The sequence below is a fragment of the Zalophus californianus genome, chromosome 3 (assembly GCF_009762305.2).
Source record: "Zalophus californianus isolate mZalCal1 chromosome 3, mZalCal1.pri.v2, whole genome shotgun sequence".
NCBI lineage: Eukaryota > Metazoa > Chordata > Mammalia > Carnivora > Otariidae > Zalophus > Zalophus californianus.
In genome coordinates this window covers 710,189-731,829 of record NC_045597.1, presented here as the reverse complement: position 1 = coordinate 731,829, position 21,641 = coordinate 710,189, and the positions used below count along the sequence as shown (strand labels likewise).

At 46.1% G+C, this 21,641-nt stretch overlaps 2 protein-coding genes across 19 annotated transcripts in view; one reads left to right on the top strand and one right to left on the bottom strand.

Moving 5' to 3' along the window:
- The window catches only part of DCUN1D2 (defective in cullin neddylation 1 domain containing 2), a 33,688-nt gene extending 13,574 nt beyond the window's left edge, over positions 1 to 20,114 (bottom strand). Inside the window, exons 1-5 of one of the 12 annotated variants that reach the window (XR_003519141.2) lie at positions 18,909 to 19,129; positions 15,915 to 15,976; positions 12,660 to 13,061; positions 9,955 to 10,123; positions 2,549 to 2,679 (exon numbers count right to left, since the gene is read on the bottom strand). Coding sequence is in view for 11 of the 12 variants with exons in the window: in XM_027589710.2 (XP_027445511.1) it covers positions 2,549 to 2,679; positions 9,955 to 10,123; positions 12,660 to 12,834 (475 nt within the window). In the remaining variant the exon portion in view is untranslated. Of the gene's footprint in view, positions 1 to 2,548; positions 2,680 to 9,954; positions 10,124 to 12,659; positions 13,062 to 15,841; positions 15,977 to 17,531; positions 17,551 to 17,602; positions 18,495 to 18,524; positions 18,621 to 18,685; positions 18,772 to 18,908; positions 19,130 to 19,829 lie in introns of those variants that run through there. The other 11 variants (XM_027589710.2, XM_027589704.2, XM_035726708.1 and 8 more) reach the window with 11 other exon arrangements.
- TMCO3 (transmembrane and coiled-coil domains 3) overlaps positions 19,375 to 21,641 on the top strand; it is a 49,096-nt gene continuing 46,829 nt past the window's right edge. For all 7 annotated transcript variants that reach the window (XM_027589698.2, XM_027589701.2, XM_027589696.2 and 4 more), the window contains exons 1-2: positions 19,375 to 19,582; positions 20,846 to 20,951. The gene's annotated coding sequence lies outside the window, so the exon portion shown is untranslated. The remainder of the gene's footprint in view (positions 19,583 to 20,845; positions 20,952 to 21,641) is intronic.

Genomic DNA, 21,641 nt, shown 5'->3' with positions numbered 1-21,641 from the left:
AGTGTGCGTTGACCCGGGACACCCCCAGGGGCACACCAGCACCACCGGGCAGCAGACTGGCCACCTTAGGGGTGTCACGGAGCCAGTAACATTTTACCCGTTTTTCTTAGTTGTCCTAACATAATTAAAATAAAAACACTCCTCAATCTGTTAAATAAACCCGAGGCTGGCAGTCCAGGCCCTGTTAGCCCAGATGGAGGGCGGGTGATTTAGGAAGGGACCTGGGACCCCCGGGCCTCCCATACGCCTGTCCCTCTTTCTCAGATGGCCCCTCTGAGGGCCATGCACACCTCAGAAGCTGCCCCCGTACACCACGCTGCCTCCCCTGGCAGGCTCCTGACCCTGCCACAGTGGAAACGGCAGTGAAGATGGAATTCCTCCAGGTGGGTAAGTCTGTACCGCTGAGAACGGAGCTGCGATATATCACACAAAAAGAAAGTGGAGGTGGAAAGTGTCCTCAGACAGCCAGTCCATGGGCTGATGTCATCAAGACAGCACCACACACAAAAGGACGCTCCAGCCAACCATTACAGTGACCTTGACCAAAGTCACACCATTTCCTACCTAAGGTGACACTCTAGCCTTGTAATCTGGCTTAAGACTGTGTGACCACCAAGTGACCTGTCCTCAGGGCACGCTGTGGCCACTCTGAGAGAGCAAGAAAGCTTCTCCCATCCATACAAGGAACAAATGATGCGGCACGTCACTCTCAAGGGCGCGAACCATGACATGACCACATGAAGCAGACCAGAGGAATCACCACGGTTTTGGTTGGTTGTTGCTTTTAAAAAATGAGGTGAAGGCATTTGCACAGAAACAGAACTGTGACTATTTTAGGAGTTTAAAAATTGTGATATATTTTGCTCATACAACATATAAGCATAGCATGAAACAAGGAAATTGAGACTAACAAACTACAAGATGTGAGCAAACTGGGAAGTACCTTCGCCCAGAAGCTGTTGAAAGGTGGGTCCTGAAGGTCCTGGGAACGTGGAGACCACAGACTAGTCCAGACAAGCACAGAGCACAGGGCCGTGCCCCCCCACCTCCACCCCTCCACGCCCCCTCCCCCTCTGGAACATAAGATCCTGCCCCCACCCCCTGCTCTGGGACAGAAGAGCCTGCCCCCGCCCCCCCCCACCCCCTGCTCTGGGACAGAAGAGCCTGCCCCCGCCCCCCCACCCCCTGCTCTGGGACAGAAGAGCCTGCCCCCCCCCACCCCACCCCCTGCTCTGGGACAGAAGAGCCTGCCCCCCCCACCCCACCCCCTGCTCTGGGACAGAAGAGCCTGCCCCCCCCCACCCTACCCCCTGCTCTGGGACAGAAGAGCCTGCCCCCCCCACCCCACCCCCTGCTCTGGGACAGAAGAGCCTGCCCCCCCCACCCCACCCCCTGCTCTGGGACAGAAGAGCCTGCCCCCCCACCCCACCCCCTGCTCTGGGACAGAAGAGCCTGCCCCCCCCACCCTACCCCCTGCTCTGGGACAGAAGAGCCTGCCCCCCCCCCCCCCCCCCTGCTCTGGGACAGAAGAGCCTGCCCCCCCCACCCCCCTGCTCTGGGACAGAAGAGCCTGCCCCTGCCCCCCCCACCCCCTGCTCTGGGACAGAAGAGCCTGCCCCCTCAATCTGCACCTGCATTTGATATGCTGACAGGAGAAGGAAAGGAAGAATGTCAGAGACAGAAGGGATAAGAATGTTTACTGCTCACACACACCTGCAAACATGCATGAGCCAAATCAGGCCCTGAAATTTTGCAGTGGATTTTTCTATCTATGGATTTTCAAGCCCCTTTTGGTTTCCTACCTAAATTTGCTTGCTTTATAATATTGTTTTATGTTTAAGAACTCTTCTTCAAAATGTTCTTTCTAATATACCTGTTTAATCCCTATTTAGAGACCCTGTAAGTCCCTGCTCCAAACTTGTAAGACATTTTACTGAACTAACCATATCTATTACATTAAACAGAAATAAATTATATAGTACTCAGGAGGAAAAACAAATGAAAACAAGCAGAATAAAACCCTCAAGGAAACCAAAACTCAGACTGAAAATTTAAGTTAGGAATTTTCCAAATGTGCTGTATGTAGTAATAAACAAGTTATGTTACAGCAAAATTGTACAACTCTGAAAGAAGTACTAGAATGTGATCCAAGGCACATCAGAATTGTTTCACATCTCCAGACCAGGACAGGACTCGTCACCTGGCTGGTCCCAAAAATACCGTCTGCCGACCACACACCTGGCTGATAACACTCTGTTGACACTGATTGTTGGCTTCTCTAACCCATGAGTTAACTGGACAAAACATGACAGAACAGGGAGCATTTGCAAATTAGTTTACATTTTGAAATTTAAATATTTGAACCCAGAGCTGGAGAGTGACTACCAAGTGCTGGTCCTAGAGGGCGGCCTGCCTGCGAGCGGCGTGGTGTAACCTGCGGAGAGAGGACCGCTCAGGAGGAACTGTCGTGGCAGGACCGACACCTGGCTGGTCAGACTTTCAGTCTCATGAAGATGTGGCTTCTTACGAACGTGGATTTTATGCTCACCTAAACCCTTCTGCCCGGGGTTCTTAGCGAAGGTAAAGGTAAACTGATAAAAATCCTTAAACTTCACCGTGTCCTTCAGCTCCTGCTCTAGTCTCGGCAGAAGGGCTCTCAGCTTCTCCGTGCTGTCACACCTGCAATGAGAGACAGCGCTGTGGTGGTGGGAGACACGCCTCCCCGCCCGCCCGGCAGCTCCCTGGTACCCGCGGGCTGCAGCGGCCTGACACTTGGGTGATGCTCGGGTCCCGGGAGGCGGACTGCTTATGGGCCCCCTGCCCTGGCTAAAAGGACTGACGCCCCGGAGTCCCAGAACTGATTGTGGTGATGGCCGCACGGCTCTGTGAAGACACCAAAACCACCGACCTGTAGACTTTAAGTGGGCGAACTCTACAGTACAGGAATTATATCTTAATAAAAAAAAGAAAAGGAAAAAACAAAACCCACAGTTGCTTGACTTCCTCTGTATGAGCTGGAATACAGACACACCTTCACCCACACAAAGGCCACGGCCCTGGGATGACAGTCGGGCAAGTCAGAAAGACCCCACCTCCTCAGCCACCTCGTGAAGCCGAACCACTCTGCCAGCTCCCTATCTTGGGGTCTCTTCCTACGGAAGAGTTAAGGCTAGAGTTAAAAAACCCAAGTATGATAAAACACAACTCCACTGCTTTATAATTGGGTTTTCTGGATGGGGGAGGGGGGACACAGGTGAGGGGACTGAGTGCACTTATCAGGATGAGCACTGAGTCATGTACAGAATTGGTGAATCACTATGTGGTTCATCCGAAACTAATATAACGATATGTTAATTATACGGGAGTTTTCAAAAATAAATAAATTTAAAGTAAATAAATAAATAATAAAATTGGATTTTCCTCCAAAAAGTCAACAACCTTTAAGAATATTAAAAAGCCTTGGGACCCCTGGGTGGCTCAGTTGGTTAAGCGTCTGCCTTTGGCTCAGGTCATGATCCCAGGGTCCTGGGATCGAGTCCCACATCAGGCTCCCTGCTCAGCGGGAAGTCTGCTTCCCCCTCTCCCTCTGCCCCTCCCCCTGCTTGTGCTTCCTCTCTCTCTCAAATAATTAGATAAAATCTTCAAAAAAAAATTAAAAAAGAGTATTAAACTCCTTTAAAGCAGAGATCTAGAATAGCAAAACATAAAATCTTTTTTATTTCGACTATCCAGCAAGGAAAAGAATACCAGGCACGCTTCACGGATGTGCACCCCATCAGCAGGGCTTTGGAGAGAGCAGAACACCGTGCATCAGCGGCCACAAGCCCAGGAGGCACGGGCCTACAGCTCCAGGGACCCACACCGAGGGTGTTCGGGGGCTGTGCCTTCCCCACCACTGGCCTTCCCTCTATCGGGCCACTGTGGGCCTTCCTGTGTGCCTGCATCACCCCCGAACCAGCACTCCCTGACAGTCAGCTACCTCGACTCTGAACTTTCTTCATGGGAACTCACGGTGTTATTTCCGGGTCGAGTCAGCGAGGTTCACTATGCTGACTCAGTGGAGTCATTTTCTGTGTCAAGGTGCATTCCCCTGTGTTCATACTTCCTAACTCATATATCCCACCGATGGTAACTATTCTGGCTGTTTCTAGTTCTCTGGTAACAAAGAAAGTTGTTAAAAAGGTTTCCATACATGTCTCCCGTAAATGTGCTAGGTTAGGCCAAGCCCGAGTGCGCCAGCTGGGTCACAGGGTCCACGAACCTTCGGTGATGTGATATCAAACCGTTTTCCAAAGAGACTGCTTCACACCACCCCCAGCAGGAGAGCAGGGTTCCTTTCGCTCCCATTTTCACTGATCCACGCGACTGTGTCTTACCTTAGCCATTTCAGAGACAGTTCACTGTAACTTTAACCTGTACTTCCCCGTGAACAAGATTGAACTTGTGTTTTGGACTGGCTGTTTGGAAATTCTCTTTTGTGAAGTGCCTGTTCAAGTCTCCTGCCTGGTTTCAATTAGGTATCTTTTTCTTATTGTTTTCAGGCTTTCTTTACATATGAAGGACACAAGCCTTTGTCAGCTAAGCATTTTTAAAGTACTCTCACCCAGATTGTGGACTGCCTTTTCACTCCCTTGGGGGGTGTTTCTTGATGATCAGTCCTCATTTTTAGTGTAATATCCTCTGTCTTCCTCACAGTGTTTGCTTGTGTTCTGATTTTCCCTACTGCACGGTCGTGAAGATACCCTCCTACATGATTTTCCCAGGGGCTTCTGGCTCTTGCCTTTAGGCTTTCACACGGACATCTACAATCCACTGGGAACTGATTTTTTATGTATGGTGTGGGGTAGGGATCAAGGTAAGTTTGTGACTAGCCAATGCTCACAGAACCATTTATTATTTTTATTTTTTTAAAGATTTTATTTATTTATTCATGAGAGACAGGGGGGAGAGAGAGAGAGAGAGAAGCAGAAGGAAAAGCAGGCTCCCAAGGAGCAGGGAGCCCGCTGCGGGACTGGATCCCAGGACCCTGGGATCAAGACCTGAGCCGAAGGCAGACGCTTAACCATCTGGGCCACCCAGGCGCCCCACAGAACCTTTATGGAGAAGATGCCTTTCCTCACTCCTCTGAAGCGCTGCATTGGCCATAAGTCAAATGTACGCATGTACGTGGATTTGTTTCTTGCTCCCCATTCTGTTCCACTGGTCTATTTATCTCCGTAGTAGTGCCATGTAGTCTTAATTACTGCAGCTTGAAAAGTCCTAATTAGCTGGAGGAGCAAATCTTCCCACCTTGTTAAGAACTGTTGACTATTCTTGACTGGATTTGCATACACATTTTAACTCCATTTGTCAAATTACACATATAAAACTACTACTTATTGGGGTTTTGATTGATATCACACCAAGTTCATAGACAAAGTTAGGGATTAAATACTGACAGTTCCAATCTATGAATGAGGTTTATGTCTCTATTTATTCAGGTTTCCTGCCTCTCAATGAGTTATTTACTCTATGGAGGTAGCACACATCTTTAATTAGATTTATCCTAGGTGTTTTGTATTTTTCATGCTACTGAAAATGGCATATTTTTAAAATTCACTTTGCTTTGTTGTATTGTTGCATTCAGTATTCTATAATAAGATTGATTTTGGTTTGCTGATCTTCGGTCCTGCAGTCTGGCTAACCTCACGTATTGATTCAAATATTTTACCTGTGGATCAGACCAGCTAACACCTCCTGTTCAATGCTGAATAAAAGTAGGCATTCATGTTCCAATTAAGTATATATCCTGTAGGATTTGGCAGGAAAGGGGGGGCGGTCAGCTTAAGGACTATCCCTTGTATTCCTGGTTTGTGCTAAATTCTCTTTCAAAAAATTATGAGTGGAATTGAGTTTTAGCTCAAACCCATTTTATGGGTTTGAGATAATCCCCCCCTTTTCTGTTGTTAATAAATTACATTGATTGACTTTGTAACGTTAAACAAATCTCACAATCCTGGGCTATAACAAACTGTGTCATGATAAATTATCCTATTTTTTGGTTGATTTGTCTTGGGGGCTGGATTTAGTTTTTTGATAATTTGTCTAAAATTTTTGCATCTTATGCATCTTTTGAATCTCATGGCTGAAAGTGGCCAATAATTTTCCATTCTCAAAATATCCTTTTGTGCTTGCTTCGGCAGCACATTTACTAAAATATCCTTCCTAAGTTTTGTTATCCAGGTTGTGTTGGCCTCAAAACAAATTAGAAAGTGTTTCTTCCTGTATGATTCTCTAAGAGGTTGTGTAAAGTTGGTGGTATTCTCTTCATTAAATGTTCTGTAGGATGTGCTGGTGCACCAATCCTGGCCAATTGTTTTCTTTTTGAAAAGATTTTAAATTATGGGTTCAAATTTAAGAGTTACAGAACTATTTATGTGTCCATTTCAGTAAATTGTATTTTTAAGAGAATTCCTCTCTTGCATCCAGGTTTTCACATTTACTAGCATAGAGTTGTTGGTAATATATTCTTATCTTTTAACATCTATAGGATCTACAGTGATGTCTCCCTTTTCATTCCATATTGGTTATTTGTTACTTATTACTTTTGTAAATCTTTTCAAACAGAAAGCTTCTGGCATTGTGGATTTTTTCTATTAACTTCAGTTCTATTTCCTTAAATTACTTCCTGTTTAAAAAAATTAATTCCTGGGGCGCCTGGGTGGCTCAGTTGGTTAAGCATCTGCCTTCGGCTCAGGTCATGACCCCAGGGTCCTGGGATCAAGCCCCACATCGGGCTCCCTGCTTGGTGGGAAGCCTGCTTCTCCCTCTCTCGCTGTCTCTGTCAAATAAAAAAATAAAATCTTTAAAAAAAATTTAATTCCTTTTCTCTACACTGAGTTTAATCTCCTGCTCTTTTTCTACTTCGTGAGATGGATGCTCTCCTTACTGATTTTCAACTCTTCCTTCTAAAATATGCATTTAAGAAGTTGAATCCTGCAAGTTTTCATGGGTAGTGTTTTCTTCATGATTCAAAATATTTTCTAATTTCCACTGTAACTTCTTCTTACTTCCAAGGGTTTTCAGGCGTACACAATATTTACACATATTTCAACCTATCAAGTTATCTTTTTGTTCTACCTTAATTGTATTGTGGTCAGAAAATATACTGTGTATCATTTCAATCCTTTGAAATTTGTTGCAACTTATTTTATGGTGCAGTTTATAGTCGGTATTTATAAATGGTCTACTCTTCTGAAAAAAATATGTATTCTTCAACATCAAAGGCAATGTTCTAAGTACGTCCATTAGGCCATTTGTTATGCTGTCCAAATCTATTTCCCTACTGATTTTTCACCTACTCATTCTATCAGTTGCTAAGATGTGTGTGAGAATTCCCCACTTTGATTGCAGATTTGTATCTTTCTTGTGTAGTGTTTATTTTTGCCTTAAATAATCAATTGCCTTCCATGTGAAATAAACCCTTCCTCATTATGAAATGTCCTTCATTATCGCTAGAATTACTTTTTGCCTTAAAGCTTGTTTTAATATTGACATAGCCACACCAAATTTCTTTGGTTAAATGTTTGCCAATTACATCAACTTTTATCCTTCAAATTGTTCTGTGCCCTTACGTTTTAATCGTATCTATTGTAAACAGTATACACAATAGTTGATTTTCTAAAATCCATCAAATATTCAGTTTACTTACATTTAATGTAATTATGTAAATGCTGACACACTGGTTTTCAATCCTCTATTTTATCATTGCTTGCTATTTGTCCTGCGTTAAGCTAATTTTCCTTATGTTCTTTTTCTCTCACATTCTTTTAGATTGAATTTATTACTTTATTCCTGCTCCATTATTTAGGAATTATATGTAAATCACACATCCTCTACCACTTTTATCACGATTGTAACATACACACAGAAAGCAAGTATTTTCTCCCACTGTTCTGTCTTTAGTTAAGCAGAGCTCTTAACTGTGATGAAGTCCAATTTATTAATTTTTTTCTGTTATGGCTAGTGCTTTTTATTCCTTAATCCGGGTTTTAATAAAGATATTCTCCCATGTTTTGTCGAGAACTTTAGAGTTTTCACTTTCTTGTACGGGTGTGCAATCCAGCCCACATCCATCTCTAGCTGTGGCCCATGCTCTGACGCAGGGACCAAGGTGATGTGTTCTTAGGCTCACCGATTATTTCAGTGTCAGCTGCTGAAAAGACTCTTCTCTCCCCACTGAAATAATAAAAATTGATGAAAAATCTTCAGATGAAAAGTAGGAAGACTTTACTACTTCATTTCAAGACTTACCTAACGCTACAATAATGAAGTCTGCATGCTGCAGGGCTAAGGATAAACAGACCCACCAACTACAACAGAGTCTAGAAACAGATCCACAATATGGCCAATTTTTTGTTTTTACAAAGATATCAAGGAATTTCATAACGTTTATTCAGTTCACTTACGAATCCACAAACCCCCAAAGAAAGGACGTAGGATTAACTGTTAAAGGTAGGTATTCCAACCACTGTCAGGGGTTAATAGCCAGGAAAAAGTGTGAAAAATAATAGAGCTGACACAAAACCCAAAGTATTTTTTAAAGCTTAGTGCTGTTTGGACTACAACAGTCTTTTATATCCCTAAAAGCACTGAGGTTATCTCTACAATATAGTTTACTGTCACACTGATGATACTTAGTATACAGTACTTTAATATTTACAAAGTGCTTTCCCTTTTAACTGCCCTGTGAGATGTGAAGAGCTGCACCATTAAGTAGCACTAAGTTATAATCTTAAACTACATATAAGGAGGCATGAATTTATCTAACACATTTTGGGAAGATTCACACTCAAAATCTTAAAAATACATGTTTTAAATTATAACACTCATTAGGATGACAGGAATTTTTTAAAATTTACCCTACAACATATTTCTATATAATGCCTAAGAAATGCAAGTGTTTCCATAAGAAGCACTTATTTCCAAAATCTCCCATTTGGGGAAGGTTCTAGCAGATGGGGTAAAGTGTAGTACAATGCCAGGAGGATATTCTGTAATAGGTGTCTTCCATTCTAAAATTCCCTGTAGTTCACCTTGGCTTTCCTGAGCGCACAGAACATGAAACAATGTGCTGTCACACCATTGTCGCAGTGATGTCTTTTGTTTGGTTTTATACAACCAGCAGCAGTAGGGTAAGTCTTGTAGAGTTTATCATCTAAACACACAAGGCTGTTATATATAACAGATTCATCCATTTAGTGGAAAAACCATTCTATTTTTCCCCCTGGGAAGCTGTAAGTCCATGCCTTAAGAACATGTTTACCTTAGACTTTTAAGCTCCTTCAGCAGCTAAAAATAAGCTAGTTTAAGTTGTCAACACTAAAATATCACAGTATCAGCAAGTCAAGCAAGTTGGCATTTAGACCACCCTAAGAAATAGCTCAGTAAGCTTCATGATTAAGACATTAACATTACATGCTTTCATTTACTTCTCTGACTTATCTTACAAGTGAGAAACATCTTAAGTAATTAATGAAGCTTTTATACCAACCCTGTGGGTAGAACAGAGAAGTGTTACAAGCAAAAAACCAAAATGATATTTTATTGATGTTTAACATAGCAATACAAATAATACATTTAGGATACAGCATCATAAAATAAATTGAATGGCTGAAGACAAACAAAAACACCCTGATATTTACTGTGACTTCAAAACTGGAGGGATAAAAATTAAAAAGAAAAAAGTAAATTATAAAAGGGATTAATCTGAATAAAAGTATTAAATAAAACTTTAACTGGAGTTTAAAAGGAAACCAAAGGCTATTATTAATAGAGAAGAGGCACAAAAAATTTTTAAGATACATACGGAAAATAAATTAATTTGAAATGAATGTTTATAGGTTGTTGAAAAATAATTAATGTTGAAAGCATCTTCCTTTTTGAAAAAATTTAAACTGAGACCAATTTACTTACCCAAGCTCTGTCATGCCATCTACAAATTCCTTTTTGCTAAATTCACATTGCGTCGCTGCCCTGAACTTCCACGCTATAACCAAAACGCTGACACTGGCAGGATCTAGGTTTAAGTCATCACAAAACTGTTGAATCCCGTCAATTCCAATTTTATTTTCATCTTGTGGGTCTACAGTTAAAATCAAGAGAGAAAGAAATTTTGCTATTTTGAAAAGTACCACTAAAATGGGTGGTTAGAATCATAGCCCTAGAAAGCATGTTTCAGATATATCAATCAATGAATGGACCACAATTTTCTACTGTATATGAAACAGCAGCATATAATAATTTATCCAGAAAAAAAGCCCTATTTTAAAAATCTAGGTTACTGGAGTTTAGGGGAAGAAAAAAAGAATACCACAACTTCTTTGAGAAGACCTAATCATTAAGAAAAAATTTAATTTCCATAAAGTAAAATAAAAATTCAACTTTACACAATTCTAGTTTGCCCAAAGGCAACCCTAACCCTAAGCCTAACTGCATTGTAGGGCGCCTGGCTGGCTCAGTCGGGGCAGGGGGAGTGTGCAACTCTTGATCTCAGGGTCATGAGTTTGAGCCCCAAGTTGGGTATGGAGATTACTTAAAAATTTTTAAAAATCTGTAATTTTTAAAAATATTTTAAAATTTTAAAAATACTTAAAAAATACTGCATGTAAAGTGTTTACAATATTGTAAGTTTTTATCACAACCCTGCCAAAACAATAGAGAAACTGATGTTTTTCTTTTCAAAGTGATTTCATTTGCTATAATTTTAATGCTACTGTACAACATTTAGGTCTCAAAATCATTTAGTTCATGAATCCACATTTAATGGCTTAGAAATTCAGGCCTCCCTCACTCCCCATTTCTGATTTAGAAATGAAATTAAGGAACTTAGCATTTATCAGAAAATCAAAAAGTAAAATCTATTAGAAACATCTCAGCAAGACCTCACCAAACTAGGTCTAGTAATTTCCAATAGAATGTGCGTGTACTAATGTATCATCATGACGTATGTGTTAATTCTGTTGGTTTAGAAGGTATGAATAGAAAATTTGTAGCTTCTTTGCTCAAATAAAGATTAAGTGTCACAAACTTTTCTTCCATCACATAAAATCTAACTTTGGTCACTTAAGTATATGCTACATTTTTACAGGCATGTCGTTACCAAAATGAAATAAAATAAAAAGTATGCCGTAAATTAAACAAATGAAAGCACATGCTTCCTCCCAACCTGCTGTCCTATATAATGAGCAAGCAGTTGTCCAACTGGGCTTCTGCTTCTCACCCGCCTATTATTCAATGCTCCCAGAGTTAGAGATCTTCAGGAGAGCAAAATTGCCCTCAAGGCCCTCACCTCATAAATTTCACAAGCGATAATACTGACTATTTTAAAGTGTGGAAGTACTCATTCATTTGCATACGTTAACATAATAACCAACGTTATATTCGTTAACAGTCTTTGAACAATATACTTATTTCTAGACCCAAGATGATTGCACAATGTGTCTACTTTAAATGACAAGAATTGCATGAATAAAATTAAATGATAAAAGGATACTGTTTAAACTAAAGTAATAACTCTCACAAAGTATATTTTTAAAGGCGCTAGACATATTTGAATCACTTCAGAAATCTGCATAGCATGTGACTCACAAACAGCTCCACAATTAACTTAGACAAAAAAAATTAAAGCACATTAAAGCTTATTAAAAACAATGATTTTTCATTTTGAAAACCAATGTTCATTTTCAAATACAAATCTGGTCTTTCTACCACAGAGTATGTTTCTGTGCCAAAGATAAAAAAAAAAAGAATGTAATTTTTAATCTATTTTTCAGATCTAAATAGATTAAAATATACACTTGATATTTTCAAAGGTAAAAAATGAAAGTAAACAAGAATTTAAAGCCCAGGAGTTATTCTGTTTGGGGTAATACTTGTTTAAATGAGGTTTTTGAAGGTTAACCTTAGAAAGTGCTAGAAAGAAAAAATAAACTTTGAAGACTTGTTGCCTCTCCAATTCCAGCATGGATTGGACATGTGATGTGAAATCGGACAGCCTGCTGAGGGATTTGATCGGTACAGATTCGTCAGAGAGACTTCTTCCTGCAGCACGACCATATTTTGATGGGGAAAGCTCCATTCTAAGTGCTGATTTTAATAAAACAACAATGTCCCCAATTTATAGCACAAACGTTTCTTTGCTAAGAGCCCCCCCCCCGCCCCGCCCCGGGGCCAGCTTCCTCAACCGCCCAGTGGCTCCAGGCCCACCACGTGGCTACACTGTGTTAGCAGAAAGATGACTTCTACCCTCAGGTCAGAGTTACTTCTTCAACTGCCTTCTCGCCAGGAATCCTCCAGTTTACACACAAGTGTGGGGGAAAATCAGCGTGTGGCCGGGACAGCACCCCCTACAGCAGGAGACGATGCTGCAGCTGGGCGCGTGTGCCGCACACCCTGCCCCGGCGGGCTCACCACCAATGCGTCTGCAGACCCCTCTCCTGTCACCCCAGCCCAGGTTCCCTGCAGACGGACTGGACGCTGCAGCGGAGTACCAGAAAGAGGGGAAATAGCCTTCTGGAGGTCTTGTGAACTCGGCCTGAGAAGTTGAGGAGCCAGAATACTCCCGCTCCCCGGAGACGGAAGCAAGCTGCCTGCCGTCTGCCCCCGCTGCGGCCTCCTACCTCTGTACCTGTCGTACAGCTGCTCCAGCTTCTTTCTGTCCACTGCGCTCCTCATGGGCTCCTTGAGGAAAGAGTCTGGGTTTGGTAAGAAGCTGTCTGCAGCCACGTCTAGTTTCCACTCATCCTGCGTCACGCAGCACACGGCACTCCTTTGGCCACAGTGAGGAAATGCCATAAACTGGACGCCGTGTTCTTCCGAGGTGACCTACGCGTACGTGTGGGGCACAGAAGCAGCAGGAAAGCCAACACCACTGGTCCAGAGCTTTGTTTCAGCGTCCCATGACTACTGCTGCTATTCTAACTGGACTTCGCTGTTTCTCACTGGGTCAGCTTCACTGCAGAACCCCGGGACAACATGCCTCGTTCTTCATTACTCGAGAAGACTGCACGGTCTTCTGAAAACTGAAATGACAGCAATTTAATAACAAATACGCAAAGTGTAATCTTCAAACAATTATGAGAATCGGTATTTTATACAAAATACATTTTGATCTCTACCCACTTCAATTTGCATAAAACACATTATTTTTTCCCTAAGTCTCAGGAAAATCCCTCTTCTAAAAGCAGCAAGGCTGGGTGTTAGACCCAAGGCACGACCGTATCGCCACAGCCCATCTGCAGGGTCCTCTTTAGCTTCAGTTAATTTCAGGCTCTAATGAATAGAAGGGCTTCACAGTTTGTAAACATCAATGTTTTGTTTTTCCCTGTTTAAAATCAGCAGAGCCACACTGATGAAAACATATACAGGTAACTAAGAATAGTGTTAAACACCACTTACAAAAGTTCCAAAGCAGCCACAAAAAGCCTGTTATGACTAAATGTAATAATATAAATAACAGAAATATCTTTGTATATGAGACAGAAATAAAATGGAAAAATAGGGCAGAGGCTGTGGGAGGTAGTAAATAACAAAACTGCCAAGTGACTGTACTATATATAGTATGTAAGGAAACAAAATAGCGTCCCAGTACGGAATGGTTAGGTTTGGACTTATCTAAGGTAACCTGACGAAAAGGACATCAGAAACGAAAGTAACTCCCTGGCCTCTGTAAATCAACAGACTCTAACCTACTAGATGCTAATGCTCTAAAACGTTTCACAAAGTAATATAAGAGGAAAAGTTCCACTTGAAAGGATTTATAGTCAATCTCGTTCAAAAAAAGGATGTGACAGTTTATAAAACCACACACAGTACATTAGAGCTCACAGAAATACGTAAATGGAATACACATGCCTCTGGAGAGACTGAGGAGGGAAAAGCAGGAAAGTCGGGGGTGAGACTCAGACACACACACCACACCCAAGAGCTGAATGCAGGCTACAAATTCGGCTCTGAGCTTCCCAGTTGCCAAACCAAAGATGAAAACAGGATTGGTCAGGAAAATCTGTTTTCGTAAGATTTAAAAACCTACCAGTGGCTCAGAGGTGGCCCAGCTCCTCCTGGCACTGAAACCCAAAGGAGTGGCCCCTGTGGTCACTCATGAAAGGGCAACTGCCCCATGCCCTTCCTGCCCCTTCGAAGCAGACCAGCCCCTCCCCCAATGCCGACCCTGAACAGCAGAGCAAGCTCCCAAAGCTGCTTCTCACAGCATCCCTTACTTCATGCTGATGCCAAAATATCAGGGTACAATTCACCAGGAGAATAACATAATGCAGTCCAAATACACCGCTCCCCAGGTACGGTCTGGGCATCCCAGGGCCCTGAGACCTCTCAGGGGTTCCACCAAGACAAAACTACCTTCACAACAATCCCAAGCCATTATCTGCCTTTCTCATGCTCACTGGAATGCAGTGGAGGCCACCCCGTGACTTGTGATCCTTGCAAAAATGCAACATAAATATGCAATCAGCTGATCATTGTTATTTTTAAATATACAAATGTTTTTAAACTTTTCATTGTGACTTCTAATACAGTAAATCCCGATGGCTACAACTCAAATAAACAAAAGCTCTTTGGGGCTCCAGCAATTTTTTAAAGTGCCTAGAGGACAGGGTTCTAGCAAGTCTCAGAACTGCTGATGAAGCATAACACAGGGCACTGACCTTTTGGCAACTTAGAACAAGGACTGTTCATCATTTGGGGTCTTGGGTCCCTTCTGGAAACTGGTGAAAATCACAGATCCTCTCTCCAGCAAAACATGTGGTTTTGCATAAAATGTGGGTGTTTTCATAGATCACTGAAGCCTACCTATTGGTTCCTCAGAGGCAAAGGGAAGGTGAAACTTAGGTTATAAGGCCCAGTAAGGTAGATGAGGGGCCACTGGTCTCTGTTGCAGCTACTCAGTTCTGCAATGTGTACATGACGGATATGCTGTACACCAATAAAACTTTATTTACACACATGGGCAATGAGCCTGTGGGCTGCAGTTTCTAATCCTAATCTAGACTCTAGAGGAATATACAGAATATATATTCTGTATGCTATTTCCTGAAATTGAGCCACTGAAAAGAACTAGACAAAGAGCTCGAGGTTGTATTTTCTGGTAAGATCAAATTTAGCTAAATAAGGACAGGTCCCATATGCTTTGACAGTGAGCTGACAAAAGGGAAAGCAGCATCTTTCATGAAGGTGATCACCTCCCCGAGGGAGGGTGGGTAAAGCCAAGGACTCCCTCAGTAACTAAAGTGGAGAGAGATGTTCGATACCTACCCAGCGCATCACTAGCGATCAATGCTCCTAACATCTGTATTATGCAAATCGTCATCGGTGCTAGATTTTAAAATTCTGTCATGGTTGTAAAATAAAATTTGGTGCACATAAACAATGAAATTCAGCCATAAAAAGGAACAAAGTACTGAAAAATGCTACGATGTGGATGAAGCTTGAAAACTTTATACCAAGTGAAAGAAGTCAGACACGAAAAGCCAGATGTCATATGATTCCATTTATATGAAATACCCAAATAGGCAAATCCATAGACAGAAAGCAGCCCAGTGGCTGCCCGGGGCCTTGGGGGGGGGTGGTATGGGGAGTGACTGCTCAATGGGCATGGGGTTTTCCTTGAGGATCATGAAGGGGTTTGGAACTCGCCAGTGGTGATAATACAACATTGTGGATGTCCTCAACACCACTGAATTATACACTTTAAAATACCTAATTTTATGTTATATGGATTCTACTTCAAAAAAAATTCAACATAGCATTCTTAAAACCTCCAAGATTAATTAACAGAGTAGCATACTGTTGGATAACTGAAGTATTTCACCAGGATCACACAGCTGATGGATCCACACCAAGTAAATGTTGGCAGATACCTGGAAGATCTGATGTCTGGTCTTGAGGTACTTTTCCTGATAATCACCTCTTGAAGCTTCTCCTAATACATGACAAAATAGTTATATCAACAGTGTAAAGAAGAATACTCTGAAAACTCTAGAAAAAGAGATACAGGAGTGTATGGACCAAGCCAGGCAAAGTGGCTTGAAATGTTGCTATGTAAGTTACCAAGTGGCAGACGTGAGAGATCACAAGTCCGCCCCTCCTCCATTTATCCCAAGTGCCGAGGGCCACGGGTGCTGGCTCTGGGTGTGTAGGAGCAGCCATGGGTCTAAGCTTAGCCCATAAAAGTCTGTGGCCAGAATGAATAGGAAAGGGATTCTCAATCGACATGCAACAATGTGATGTTACACCTTACAGGTTTCTTCAGAAAGTAGCTGTGACTGAAACAATGCTCAGTGGCTAAGTATAAAGACTATGTGTGCTTCCCGTCCAAAAGGAACTAGGAGACTCAAGTTGCAATCTGTAGAAAAAGGAACTGGCATATAGCTTTCTACAAGGAAATGTCTCATAAACTAAAAAATTACAGGGGATAGAAGCAAGCTCTGGATCCACTTAGACGGGCTGAATCCATGTAAAATTAATGAAGGCCCATATTTGGCAGGACCAGGGCCTACCCTTCAAGCTCATGGCCCTCACTAAGGCTTACTGCATCAAGGAAATTAACAGCAGCTTTTTGGGGGGGGGGATGGGGAGTGTTCAATTGTTTTATTTTGTTTAAATATACACAATTTTTGAAATAAAAATATGGACAATCCAGTAGAAAATCAAATAAAATCTCTATAGAAAAAGTCTAAAACATTTCAACTGTGACTTTGAAAAAAATCACCTATATAATCTGGGCACCAAGATTGCCCACATACAAAATGAAAAAAAGAAAAAAAAAGTAATTTTTTAAAAAGATTTTTATCTATTTGACAGAAAGAACAAGCACACAAGCAGGGGGAGTGGCAGGCAGAGGGTGAAGCAGGCTCCTCGCTGAGCAGGGAGCCTGACACGGGAATCAATCCCAGGACCCTGAGATCATGACCTGAGCTGAAGGCAGACCCTTTACTGACTGAGCCCCCCAGGCGCCCCAAGAAACAGTTACTGTTGCAGTGCCCGTCCACAGACACTTAATATGACAAAATCTTTGGTTAGGGGCAGCCGGGACAACCATACTGATCAAATTAACGACATAAACTTTGTCACTCCAATTTTCTGCTTTGGTGTACAGCAGGCTGGGGTGGAGTTAAATCCAGGTGTCCCCTTACACACTCCTGGATCTTCAACCCGTGCAGCGATGGCTCCGCACGCTTTCACAAGTTGGCCGCCAGCCCACGGAGCCCCGCCCCCTGAAGCCCGCCCTGCTGGGGAGGGCTCCTCCTGCCGGGGCAGTGCAGCCGCTCTGAGGCCCCTGCTCCCTCCGGGTTTCTAAGCCAACTCGCCCTGGTCTTCTTGTTTCTCTGACCAGCCCTCCTCCGCCTCCTTCTCTGCTCCTCCTTCCCTAACTCTCAAGCCTCCACTCTTTCCCCTACACATTCCTCCCGGACCATCTCCCTCCTGTTTGAAACCCTCCCACCAGCCCCCCACAAGCATGAGGACAAACACGGAACCTTCTCTTCCTGTGCCCTCGAAGACTCTGCACACCTGATTCCTGTCCCCTCCCCGGTCTCCTGCGCATCACCTTTCTCTGGCTCTCTGCACTCCAGCTCGGTGGATCTTCCGGGTCCTGGAAACTGTCGTCTCCAACCACCTATTTTGTTGCTTCTGCCTGGAGTGCTGCAACCAACTGGCCGCCCCTCCCACATCTCTCATTCTGCAGAATACAGCCCACACTGCATTACACTCTGTATTCCTCTGGTGAAGGCTCTGTTGCCTCAGCCCGGGGCACAATCACCCAGCCCATCCCACAGATTCCTAGAACCTGTGCCTCTCCCGAGCCCTTACCCCAACCATAATAAAATAGGTGCGCCTTAGTGCCTGTCTCGTCTGCCAGGGAAGAGGCTCCATGAACGCCTGACCCACATCTGTCTTGCTCAGGGTCCAACCCCCGCACCCAGTCCCCTACCTTCCTTGCACAGAGAAACCTTTAAATTTATTGAACAAATGGTGACCCCCCCCACGACCACAGTTTGCACTACATCTCAAACAGGTGTTTATTTCCAGAAGCCCCTCTTCTGAGCGGTCCCTCTATGTCTCCCCCTCGGCATGACCGTATTATCTTCCACATAAGCCTGCTCTTCCTTCTAGACTTCCTATTCTGGCCAATAATGTCACCAGGGGCTCAGGCGCCCAAGCCGGGAGCCGGTAAGCGGGGTCTTCGTAGACCAGTGAAGATCCTCTCCCTCCCTCCAGTTCTCCTTTTTGTTCCTACAGAGCGTCACCTCCTCCGGCCTGGATTATCACAACAGCTTCTCGCCGGTCTTCCCCGCAACCCTGAGCCCTCCGGTCCAACTCCTATTCCCCCGACAAAACACAAACAGGACCACAGCCCACGCCGCTTCCGAAAACCTCCTGCGCCGCCAGGGTCTCCCGGACGAACTCCACCCTTGCGCACGGAACACAGGCCCTGCCTGCCGCGCCACCTCCCTGACGCCCCAGGCCACCTGCCGGCCGCTCTGCGTTAGCGGTAATGCTCCAAAGCGCTACTCTCCCCGCTTCTTCTCCGGACCAGGGGCCTTCCTCCTCGTCCCCCCGGCTGCCCGCGTGTCCGCTCCAGCCCTGTTCAGAGTCGCCTCCTCCTCGTCAGACACCCGCAGGCTCCCACCTGCGCGCCTGCCCGCGGAGCCCTCCGGGCCCGAGGCCGGCCGGCCGGCCCGCCACTCCCGCGACCTTCGCGCCCCGCGCTCGCCGGGCTCCCCAGCCTCCGCCCCAGTCCCGCCCCCGAGGCGCGACGCCGGCGCTCCCCGGCTCCCGCCCCGACCCCGGGGCTCCCTCGGCCCGCGGCGCGCAGGAGGGACCCGTGGGAGGAGACGCCACGGATCACCTACCATTCTCCGCGGCGCACCCCAGCTTCCCGCCGGCTCCGGCCGTCTGCGCAGGCGCCCCGGCCCGGCGCGCTGTCCTCTTCCTCCGCGTCGGCGCCCGGGACGCCCGCCCGGGAAGGAGCGCGGGGGACCGCGACAGGTCCACACACCCGCGGAACTCCAACTCCCGGCGTGCACCGGGCCGCCCGGGGACGGGAGGCGCCCAGGCCTCGCCCCCCAGCTCCCAGCGTGCACAGCGTGGCCCGGGGCCTCACGGGACCCCCGCCTCCCGCGCTCCCTCCGGGCTCCGACGTGCACGGCGCCGCCCAAGAACAATGAGACTCGCGGGCGTCGCTCCCTACTCCGACCCGACGTGCCCTGCGCCGCCCGACGGGACCCAAGCCCGCCCTCGCCTACAAATCCCGACGTGCCCTGCGCCGCCCGAGGGCCGACGGGACGCAGGCCCCGCCCCCCTGAGGGGGAACGCACCTCTCTCTGGGCCGCGTCCGCGGCGACGGCGTTCCGGGGAGGGTGACGGACGGCCAGGCCTCCCCGCGCCCGACGGCGTCCGGGTCCCCGCCCCGGGGGCGGGCCTGCCGCCTGGAAGGGGATGCGAGTCAGGCGCGACGCCGTCGGCTCCTTGGCTCCCGGCGCCGGAGAGCCGGGCCTAGGAGGCGCGTCTGCCGGGCCGCGTCCAGGTGAGCGCTGCCCGCAGTTCGGGCGCGGGGCCTCGAGGCGCCCTGCCGGGGGGTCTCCCCTGCCCCGCGTCCCTCCCCCGCTCCTCCTTGCTCCGGGCTGCGTGCCGGCGGTCTCCCCCCGCTCGGGGCGCCCCCTCCCTCCGCTCCGCGTCTGCTGCTGCGTGGTCCCCCACCCGGTGGCCCCGGGCGCCAGGACTGGAGGGCCGGGACCGGGGCGGTGTGCTGCAGCGCCAGGACTCACACTTACTGGCAAAACCGTGGAAGCTGCCAGGGGCGACGGAGAAGAGCCTGCGGTCAGCTCCTGGCTTCCCCGAGCAGCAGCTCCGTCCCCGCCCAGCTCTGAGGTGCCCGCGGGTAGCTACTCTGGTACAGGGGAGTCCCACGGAAGGCGGGGCGCGGCCCGCCCGCTTGGCCCCGGAGGCCCCCTCGGCGGCCGCCGCAGGCCCGCAGCTCCTGGGCGAGGGCGGGGGGCGCCTGCGGCCGGTCTGCGAGGCCGGCTCGGCGTCCCGGCCGCAGGAGCTGGGAGGGGCCCGCGCGCCGGCCGACTGCTCCGCAGCAGCAGACCTTGACCGGCCCCCCTGACCCCGTGCCTGCTTTCCTGGCCGTGGAGGGGGAGCGGGGGCCTCCTCACGGGCCCTGCGCTCGGTCCTCTCGGGATCTTAGCTGACGGCACGCGCGAAACGAGCGGAAGGGAGCTGGGGCCGCGCCGCCGCTCGCTCGTGAGGCCACAGTTGTCTGGGGGGAGGTAGCCCAGCCTCCTCCTCCTCCAGACGTCTTCGTGGTCCTTCTTTGGATCCGAGTGTCTTACTGGTTCTCAGTCTTTTTTTGTAGTATCAGCTTTTTAAAAAATAGTGTATCAAGGCTTGGATTACTTAGTGGAGTACGTGGTTTTTGTAGTTTAGTTAACATTAAGTACTTTAAAGCTTTTTCGCGTCCGTAAGAATTTAGCTTCCTTCATTTTCCTTTCTATTAACTCGTTCTCTACGTATTTTACAAATTAGATATAAATCTGGAAGTTGTATTTATAAGATTATAAGTGTTTTATCTTTTAAGAGTTATACTTTTGTCATTCAAATTGTTCCTATTTAAAATCCTCCCCGAATTAGATTGAGGGAGGTTATTTCCGTTGGGGAGTTTGCTCCCCAAGACCTTTCCATGAGTGCAGCTTTTGTTTCCTGTTCCTTACTGTGTTGTGCTGGTATCACAAAGAAATTCCAACGTTAAACCCTTTCTACAAATGATCTTTATGTTTTCCTGTTTCAGAAGAAGCTAAATGACCGGTGTTGGTTGCTAACTTTATTCCTGCACGCCCACACTGCTTGCTCTGGGATCTCCTGCACGGGGCGCCAGGCACCGCCGTGGGTACCAGGTCAGTACGCCCCACACTTAGGGCCTCGGTTCAGCTGAGTGGATGTGGCTGGGGTTCCCCCGAAGTGCTGTGCTGGAGCCTGGCTGGGTTGGCCTCTGCCGGACAGACAGTGGTTGCTGTACTAGTAAGGTGAATGAACTAGATTCTTCTTAGCAGTTTGATCAGGAAAATTGGAGAAAGTGGGTTTGGAAGGTCCAGAGGAAGAGAGATGATGGAGGATCCTGTCGCTACACATAAGCAAAAGGCTGGGAGGCAGAGCCATGAGGTTTTCAAATTTTAGCCCATTATAGAAAATTGAAAAAAATAGAGGAGCTGCTGCTCCTTCTGTTTCCCCTCCCCCTCTGCCTCCCCAACCCCATTCCCTGAAGGGACTTCAGCAACCCCAGGACTCTAGGACTCTGTCTTATACCAGATGTCTAAGGAAATAGTCCCTTTACATGCCCTGCAGTCCTGATAGAGCTCAGAGTTAGAGGCATGTGGGAGAAATCTTTAACCTGGGTGACTTTGCTCCGAAAAAGGCTGGTTTTAGACTACATTATTGTGCTTTGATTTTGAGCTTTTTATCCAATAAATGACATAACATTTCTGAATTACTAAAGATTTTCGAGAGAATAAGAGTAACGTGATTTTCATACGACAGTAAATTAAAGGTATTGGAAATTATTTTTTAACGAATTATTTATTTATTTG